Genomic DNA, 9,801 nt, shown 5'->3' with positions numbered 1-9,801 from the left:
TTAGTAAACAAAGTAGTAATGGGTCAAACCCTTTCTACAAACAGTGCACAAGAATCATTGTTATATTAAAGTAAATATTGAATAATTATATATATATATAAATATATATAATAAATACGTAAAATTCATTTATAATAATTTAATAATAAATAAATTAGTTATGTTCAAGTACCACTATGAATTCAGAGTGTTTCCATAAAACTGAAATTTAGATTTTATTCAACCATTTAAGTAAGAAGTTCTTGTACTTTTAAAAGTGTTTTTGCTTCCTAGAATAACAACTGGTTTTAAAAGAAAAACGAAAGAAATTAAAATATCGACGTTGTTTGTCGTTGATTACTTTTGCCTTAGGACGTCAACGTGTCGCTAATCTGTATATCATGTACTAGGCGTCAGAGTTTGATTACCGTATGAACCTTTCAGACTATCAATGAAGCAAAGATCTGTGAAAATCCAGAAAACCCCTTTATCTTTACAGTGACGAACCAGGAAGTGTTGTAAAAAAAAGCTCTGCCTGTTCCGACTGGAGGACAAGCTACGTGTAATTTTTGATTGAAAATGGCTGATAGGAAAGCCAATAACATCCCTAGCAGCAGCGCAAATCTGCTGTTTTCAGGAGCTCCGGAGTTCAACTTTAGCCTGCCGTTCCTACCTGTCAGTCAGGCCACGGGCCCGGCGGTTTTATCAGGAGGTGAGCTTATAAAGACTTCAAATGAGCTGCTTTAGTGGCTAGTGATGTTAGCTTTCCTCTGTTTTTCAGCTCAAAGGTCTCTTCTTTTTATGATAAATAGATCATGCTTTCTGTAAGATTATTTCACTCTTAAATCCAGAAAACAGAGTTTCCCGTTTTTACTGATGTCAAATATTTTATGAGTTTTGTATTGATTTTATTTGCTTGATTAGTAAGAGAACAGTTGACGTTACACTTGCTTTTATATACATGGCAAATATGTACCAAACGGTAACATTTTCAGTGTAAAATTAATCAGATTTCTTTGCTATGTTCTTAACTCAAAACTGCCTTTAGTCTTCATCAAAATGATGAGATTGCATTGCATTGTCACTCACTGTCTAAAACCTCCTGTCATCACACCAAAACGTCATCTAAATTCCATTATATAGTATAGGAACACAATATACATTTGTGTCTTTTTCAGAAACATTACTGCTATATCCAGAAATAAGGACAAGGTTCATTTTAAAAAAAAAATCCTGTATGCATTATCCCCATATTCTCCAACTCTTTATAAACACTGTCAGATATTTATGAAAACATTAATAAATTCAACTCAAGCAAATATCAAAGTCAGTCTTCATGCTTCATATTCATATTTCACTGGTGAATAGTTTAATGGATAATAATTTTAATGCTAATTTTTATTATTATTTATTTGAATAAAAAAATACATTTATTTTAATTTTGAGTGTTTCTGTTAACGCAGGGTGGCCAATTAAATCCAGGGACGTATTTATAATAGCCTGAGCACACTCTGATTATTCATGTATTTTTGAAAAATTAATTTAAAATTAAGAAAATAAAATGCTTACCACTTATGATATGCTTTTTTCTTGTATTCTAACTAACCGGTTATATTATGTTTCTCTATGTTATAAATACTATATATATTAATATTGTATACTAATATTATAAACTATAAATTTGCTTTGCATTTCTTTATATCATCCTCTGTAAAGATGATGCCATTGAAGTTGGAGAAGAAGACAGTTTTCTTGGTCAGACGTCATCAGCAGCTCCTCAGGCGTCCACTTTCAATTATTTCTCAAGTGTGACCAACAGCAGCGACCCATTTGCTTCTATTGGGCAACAGCCATGCCCGCCTCCAGCCGCCACTGTCGTTCCATCAACAACTGGCCCGTCGCCTGTATCCATTGCAGCTAGTCTGCCTCTGAACCCACCTGTATCTCACATGAACCCCATTCAGCAATATGGCAGTGTTGCTAATCAGACCCCTGTGGGTTCATACACTCCTCCGCCTAATGCACCGACTCCTCCTCCGCAGAGCTCCCAGCAATCCTATAATCCATACCGGCACACAGCTGCCAGTAGCAAAGCTAATCCCTATCTCATGGCTCCTGAATTACAGCAGCAGACCCCCAGCCAAACACCCCAGCATCTAAACCCCTATTCTCAGGCGATACCTGCTCCCTCGTTCCAGACTCCACCCACAGTGTTCACCAAGGTTGGTCACGTAATGCCATCTTTGTCTTTAAATCACTATGAGCTTAAATTTATAGTTATAAGGTTTTTTTTTTTAACTCAAAATAGCATCTGCTGCCAATATCAGTGCTGTTAATTGTCTATTGAGACCAACTGCAGTTCATATCATACCACATTGGTTGTCGGCCCTTATTAGAGATATTTTGTTGTTGTTTTTATTGGTATCAATTGATATTTGATTTATATCAGCCGATATTGATATTTAATTGTTGATGCTAAATTCCTATATTTTACATTTAGATTACCTTTGCCATCATGAAATGCTCATTTAAAGTTAATCTTTAAAAACACTAATAATAAAATAACATCAAATAAAATCCTATTTTTCATACTGTACAATACAGTGTTATTTTAGTATTTAGTAATATTTTGAATTATTATATTTTCCATTTTAAGTAATTTTTAGTCATTTTAGTACTTCCACTTAAAAATATTTAACTTATTTCACTCTTATTTCATCTTATTTATATTTAATTTTTGCTTTCCGTTACCACCAATACATTTTTAATAGTTTTAGTTATAAATGCTTATACAGCATAATTTTGTAATTATTAAATTCACTTTATTAAAAAATATTTTCATAAAAATAATTAGCAGATTTGTATCAATCAGAATATTGATATTGGTGTTAATATATATATATAATATATATATATATATGTTAATAAAATCGAGAAAGAAAAAACTGTTTAAGTTTATTCAATTAAGTGTGTTTTTAAGTATGTTTAAGAAACATGGCATATTTTGTTTTATACACACACACACACACACACACACACACACACACACACACACACACACACACACACACACACACACACACACACACACACACATATATATATATATATATATATATATATATATATATATATATATATATAACTGTTTGAAAAAGGGATTGCACTTTGTCCTTATACTGTTTTGCTATTCCTCAGCCCCAGCCTCCCCCAACACAGATTCCACCGCCCCCTGCAACGACTAGCATGGCAGGACCGTTAGTTCCTGCCAACTCAATGGTGCCATACACATATAATGTTTATGAACCTGTACAACATCACTGGTTCTACTGTAAGCAAGTGGAGTCAAAGATGGTCTGGCTTCCCTTTAGTATTCTGGATTCCATTCGCTTGGAAGAGACGTTCAACTCTGGTAAGACAGGGAGTGTTTTCATGGCTGAAAATTTGCACAAGGCGCTGCCAAAATTTTGGCATTAGTTCTCTAGCTTATGATGTACAGTATGGAGCCTGTGTGTTTACTTTTAAGATAACTAAATTGAGTGAATGTTAGGCTAAATGCCTCTGTCACTGTTACTTAATTTGTTTGAGATTTAAAAGTGTTTTTCTATGTATGCCAAGAGCATGTGGCCACTCTTAGTCTATTTCACAACAGTCACTTCGCAATCTTTTGCTTCAGTCCAGCCAGATCCAGAGAATGTGATTGTGTGTACGGATGGAGGGCGCTATGACGTGCAGCTGTACGACCGCACACGGACCTCTGTTTACTGGGAGGAAGAGCCCACCGAGGTCCGCCGCTGTTCCTGGTTCTACAAAGGAGATGCAGACAGTCGCTTCATCCCATATTCAGAAGAATTCAGTGAGAAGCTGGAGGTTTGTGCTTCCCTATACTTTTCCTAATCAGTATTCAGAACAGACGATTAGGATGACATTTTAACTGCTCAGTGTTGTCTGCTGTAAACAGGTCGAATATAAGAAAGCTGTTACCACTAATCAGTGGCATCGACGACTGGAATTCCCATCTGGTGAGACCATCGTAATGCACAATCCAAAGGTAAGATGCTCTAGAAACGGAAAACTTTTCATGCATTTTGCCCATTTATTTACACAACAACAGTGTTTTGAGGGGCATGAAAATGCAACATTTTTAAAGACGGGTTTCAAAGTGCAAGTTTTTCAAAAAGATACAGTTTTGGTCTATGTGTAAATTACAAAAACGTGAATTTGTGAAAGTGGTGAGGTCATGCGCATGCGTATTACATGTTTAGTCTATTGACCTTATTCACAGCAGCGCCACTTTGGTTTTTTATGGGAATGAAAGTGAGGCTATGAAGGAGACATGCTTCTTTTCAGTAGGTAATACTGTTATTTAATGTGTTTTTGGATTGTTTTGTTGACGAAACACTGCAAAAAATATCTATCCGAGACATAATTTTCCACAGCTCATATTGTGTGGGTTTTTTTTGTCTACCGAAATTTTAAGTGATCTTGGAGCTTTATACAACTTTTTATAGCGGATTCCATTGAAAGCACGGTAAATCTATCCCTCACAGCCTCGCTTCCATACCTGTCAGGGCGCTGCTCTGAATAAGGTCTTTGGTGGGAAGTGTTTCTTTACAAAATGACATCGCCAACTACTGGCCTGGCATGCATAATACAGCGTTTTTAGTCGTTTTCTTGGATCTGTGTGAACGGGGATTGTCATGTGTACATGGAAAAACGTGAAGGAAAAATGTTTCTGGTTTTAATACAACATTGTCATCTAAACTTATCATTAGAATAGACACTAGATATAGTAAACACTTTTTCCTTGTAGCTTAAATGATTGTTTGTTTCCTCAGGTGATTGTGCAGTTTCAGCCATCTGCCATGCCTGATGAGTGGGGCACGACACAGGACGGTCAGACCCGACCTCGGGTTGTCAAGAGGGGTGTGGACGATGATCAAGATGAAGTTCCTGATGGTAAATCGGTCTTTTGTTCTCACTAATGCCATACAAAAAATAAGTGATTTTTTAGTTTTGCTTTCTCACTTTAAAGTCTCCAAAGTTTCAAAATACAACTTGTCAAACAGCCTTCAAACTCAAGATTCGTCTGTATTATGTGATGGTGAATGCATAGCATGGCAGATTCACTGAAGAAAATGGTCTTTTCCTGTCTAGGCGAGATGGCTCAGGTGGATCATCTGGTGTTTATGGTGCATGGCATCGGCCCCGTCTGTGACCTGAGGTTTAGAAGCATGGTGGAGTGTGGTATGTGTTACGCACATTTTGAGAACAGTTTTCTAAGGTTTTAGTCAAACACTTTCAGTAAAAATGAATCCTACTGTTTTGATGTGAAGTCTTGAACACAAGTCAAACTGTGTTTGTGTGTTTTCAGTGGATGACTTCCGCAGTGTGTCCTTGAAGTTGTTGCAGAGTCATTTTAAGAAGGCTCGTGATGATCATGTCATTAGTCGTGTGGAGTTTCTGCCTGTGCATTGGCACACGGCTCTGCACGGTGACGCCACAGGGGTTGACAGGTAGAGACACAACCTTCAGCTACATTCAGAGGAAGTCTAACTTGGGTGCTTTATATTAGGCCTAAAACTAATGTTCCCGGTTTTGCTTTTGCTGATTGCTTTCTTTTGTACTGACTCTTCAGCCCACCAATATATAATTTAAACATAAATATGATATATTGTCAATTCTATTCAAAATAAACTTTTTTTTTTTAAGAAAGTAATACTTTTGTTCAGCAAGGATCCCTTAAGGCCACCACACTGACAGACAGCAACAGAAACTTCGTCTGTTTTTTTTAATATCAGTGAGTTACCCATGAGTCTGTTGGCGTCTGTCGGAGCTTGATTTGATCAAATTGTGATCAAGGAATAAATTACATTTTAACATGTATAAAAATAAATAGAAAAGTACTTTTAAATTGTAATAATATTTCACAATATTGCTGTTTTTACTGTATTTTTGATCATATTTCATCCCTCTCTGGAAAAAAAATGGAAACTGGTTGGTCAAAGTTTTGGAAACTTTTTTTTTTTTTAAGATTATTGAAAAATAATTCTCATTCCCCTATATGTTGTCTGTTATATCATAAACTTTTGTTTTGTAATTTAGTTCTTTCTGTCTTTTACATTTTGAATCATGTAGGAGGATAAAGAAGATTACTCTGCCCAGCACAGGTCGTTTGCGTCACTTCACTAATGAAACCCTTTTAGACGTGCTTTTCTACAACAGCCCAACCTACTGTCAGACCATTATGGACACCGTGGCTTTTGAGATCAACCGCTTACACACACTATTCATGGAAAGAAACCCAGACTTCAAAGGCAGAGTGTCCGTGTCTGGACACAGCTTGGGTGAGAATCCTTTCCTTTTACATGCTTTAGCTCTGAATCATTGGCCTTAAATGATTAAGATAAAGCTTGAACTAAAGTGATGCACTATTAGAGTACATTTAGTTTTTAACAACACCATGTATATTGAACTAAACTAGAATTCATATTTGTATTTCAAATTTCTTTCAATTTATTATTTCCCCTAATCTATAGGCTCTTTGATACTTTTTGACCTGCTGTCCAATCAGAAGGTCTGCTCACCTTTATCAGGTCCAGTAACCAATGGAAATGCGCCACCTAAAGTGAAACAGGTATCAGTACATTTTGGATGAGTATGATCTTAAAATGCTGCACATTAATTGAAGTAGTATTATGACATGTTCTGTTTATGGCATTCCTGCAACACACAACCTTTATGGGTGTATAAGATGACCTTATTTTAATTATTGTAGGGAAGTCCCGTCGTCCAGGCCAATGAAGTGGCTACTGTAGCGACTGCTGAGGAAGAGGCCAAAGAGGAAGAAGAAGAGATTGGCAACCTGTCATCTGTTCTGGAGATGCTGAGTTTGTCTGAGTATCTGAGCACCTTTGAAACTGAGAGGATTGATATTGAGTCTCTGGTGAGAGCATTTCTAAATTAGTTTTTACACCTTTTATATTAAAACAATAAGCAACTCATCACTGCTATTGCTCTATCTCTATTACAGCTGTTATGCACAGTAGATGACCTAAAGGAAATGGGTATTCCTCTGGGGCCACGTAAAAAACTTGCCAACTTTGTCAAAGAGAATTCTGCAAAACAGGCAAATTTTCAGTTGTTTGCATTAGGTTTTCAGTTGTCCATTCTGATGTGATGCTTTGAAACACATTTTCTTCTCGACAGGCGGCACGAAAGGCTGTGAAAGAGAAAACTGTAGAAAAAGAGGAACCAAAAGAGACCCAACCTCCCGTCCAGACAGAGCCCACACCAGATCCTTCCACCAGCAAACTGCCAGTGGGAAGGAACATGTCCTCAATCCATGTAGATTACAACTATTTTGAAATAGGCACAGGACAGGTAAAGCTTGAATTCACACCATCCCGAATTGATCTATGGACCAAGATGATTGAATGAAGGTCATTTTGTCAGAAGCTGATTGTGGGTCTGAAACATGAATATGCTCTGCAATCTTGGATGGTCTCCTTTAGGTGTCGGTGGTATATCATGCTCTAGACTTTGAACCGGTGAATTTCTTTGCTCTCGGCTCTCCCATCGGGATGTTTCTGACAGTACGTGGGGTGGAGAAAATTGAAGAGTCTTACCAGCTTCCCACCTGCAAAGGGTTCTTCAATATCTACCATCCAGTGAGTTGTGTCTTAGATCGTCTACTGCTTCTCTACAGCTGCATCTGATCTTTTGGAAATCATGTGGTTTACGACTAAAGTGTCAGTGTAAATGAAGAATAATAAACAACATGATTTGGAAATGTAACATTCTCAGTGTTAGCTGTGTCGGTAATACATTAATGATATTGTGTTCTCAGCTTGATCCAGTTGCATACAGGATTGAACCCATGATCTTACCAGACATTGAACTGGAACCGGTTTTGATCCCTCATCATAAAGGGAGAAAGAGGCTTCATCTCGGTATGTTTGAAAAGTTTTGGAAAATAAATAAACCCAGGAAGTTTTGGGAAAGATATGGACGTGTTTTTTTTCAAAATATTTATATAATAGAATATATGTTTAAGTGATAATATTGGTTAAACAAACTACAGTACATAACGTTAAATCGATCTGTCTGACTGCGGCATTCCATCAGATTTTGTTTTGCAGCAATGAGCATTATAACCAATCACACACATTTCTGTTGAGCTTATTATTGTGATGGCCAATCAGAGGCATTCAGATTAGTCATCGCTGAAACGAATACTAAATAATAAAGTACATGTTTATTTTGTATTAAACCACATAGCTTGTCATAAAGATCTGCTGTGATTTGAAATTTGAATATGGATTTTTATTCTTATTTTACATGTATACACAGACATTTCATGGAATATTGGTCATGAATATTTGCCTCAAAAGTCATGGAAATTTATTGGTAGAAATGTGTATGAACCCTGTTGACAATTTCTTTGCATTTTATACCGTTCATTTTTTTTTCTAAATAGTTTAATTTAAATATGATTTAAATAACCAACTTTTTAAATATACATTTTAAATAATTATTATTATTTTAAAAATTAGTAAATTGTACTGGTTCAAATTTCTGGTGTTGATAAAGCAAAGAAAACTTCAAAAATAAATAAGCAGCATTGTAACATAATAGAATGCATTAATTTTCTTGGTTACAAACTAAACTTTGTGTGTCTTGCATCCAGAATTAAAAGAGAGTTTATCCAGGATGGGCTCTGACTTAAAGCACGGCTTCATCAGCTCTCTGAAGACTGCTTGGCAGACTCTGAATGAGTTTGCGCGTGCTCACACCTCTTCCGCTCAACTGCACGAACAGCTCGCCATGGTCGCCAGTCAGATCAAAGCACAAGAGGAAATGCAGGAAGGGGAAGGTCAGTCACCCACAATGCAGATCCTCTTAGTGTCATCAGTTCACTGTGCAAACTGAATCTGAATCTAATGGTTTGTTTGCAGAGGAGAGTAAGATGGTTGAGAGTCCCGAGCCTCAGAAGGAAGAGGAGACGCATGTAAAAGTGGGCCTGCTGAATGGAGGGAATCGCATTGACTACGTCCTGCAAGAGAAACCCATCGAGAGCTTTAACGAATACCTGTTTGCACTCCAGAGTCATCTGTGTTACTGGTATGTGATCTTCCATAACAATGTCATTATGTAACTATTATTATTTTCATTTTGTGAAATACAATAAAGACTGTTTTGTCTCTTTCCTCAGGGAATCTGAAGATACAGCTCTGCTTCTTCTCAAGGAAATTTATAAGTCAATGGATGTACGGCCAGATCATTCAGTGCATTAATGTAATGGATCACTAACTCCTTATTCATCAGAAATCATATTGCTTTGAAGATAAATAAATATTTTAAACAGTTTTCAACTATTCAACCTGGACTGTCCCAGCAGTTTTTGTTATTTTATTTTCCTGTAGTCTGTTGTATAAAAATGAATACACTTGTATTATTCCATGTGTCTTAAATTAAGAAATTAATAGTGGATTTCAATACCACTGCAACAGGTTAAAATATATTTTTTTTTATAGCTTATAGAGCTGCAAATGTTTGTGTGCAATTGCAAATGGAATCATGGTATTAACATAAACTTTATCTAGAGTTAGAAAATAAATATTGACTATGCTGTGTAAAAACTACAACCAAGAATCATAATAAACTGAACTGTTAGTAGCGGTTGTGTTGCTCTTGCTTGTTATAGATATGTTATGTTATCTTCTGTAAATTGGTATATTTGAGTAAATGATATTTACTGGCTTATGATTTGGAACAAAAATGTATGGCAGAACCGCTGACAATCAAATATTAGGACTATGT

At 36.2% G+C, this 9,801-nt stretch overlaps 1 protein-coding gene across 1 annotated transcript; it reads left to right on the top strand.

Moving 5' to 3' along the window:
• The first annotated feature begins 468 nt into the window (after positions 1 to 468).
• sec23ip (SEC23 interacting protein) lies at positions 469 to 9,657 on the top strand. Its single transcript, XM_077236999.1, has 18 exons — positions 469 to 691; positions 1,696 to 2,201; positions 3,178 to 3,391; positions 3,656 to 3,849; positions 3,941 to 4,030; positions 4,818 to 4,938; positions 5,137 to 5,226; positions 5,354 to 5,495; positions 6,118 to 6,326; positions 6,519 to 6,616; positions 6,758 to 6,925; positions 7,013 to 7,108; positions 7,189 to 7,362; positions 7,494 to 7,649; positions 7,829 to 7,931; positions 8,669 to 8,854; positions 8,937 to 9,102; positions 9,194 to 9,657. The coding sequence occupies exons 1-18, from the start codon at positions 559 to 561 to the stop codon at positions 9,273 to 9,275; spliced, it is 2,928 nt and encodes a 975-aa protein (XP_077093114.1). The 5' UTR covers positions 469 to 558; the 3' UTR covers positions 9,276 to 9,657.
• The last annotated feature ends 144 nt before the right edge of the window (positions 9,658 to 9,801 follow it).

The sequence above is a fragment of the Siphateles boraxobius genome, unplaced genomic scaffold (assembly GCF_051911475.1).
Source record: "Siphateles boraxobius isolate OS27281-9 unplaced genomic scaffold, OSU_SipBor_1 20, whole genome shotgun sequence".
Taxonomy (NCBI): Eukaryota; Metazoa; Chordata; class Actinopteri; order Cypriniformes; family Leuciscidae; genus Siphateles; species Siphateles boraxobius.
This window is presented reverse-complemented; position numbering and strand designations above follow the sequence as displayed.

Coding starts and splice junctions, on each gene's coding strand:
- sec23ip (XM_077236999.1), top strand. CDS start 559: ATGGCTGATAGGAAAGCCAATAACATCCCTAGCAGCAGCGCAAATCTG. Junction 3,392..3,655: donor GGAAGAGACGTTCAACTCTG/GTAAGACAGGGA, acceptor CTTTTGCTTCAG/TCCAGCCAGATCCAGAGAAT. Junction 7,109..7,188: donor AAGAGAATTCTGCAAAACAG/GCAAATTTTCAG, acceptor TCTTCTCGACAG/GCGGCACGAAAGGCTGTGAA.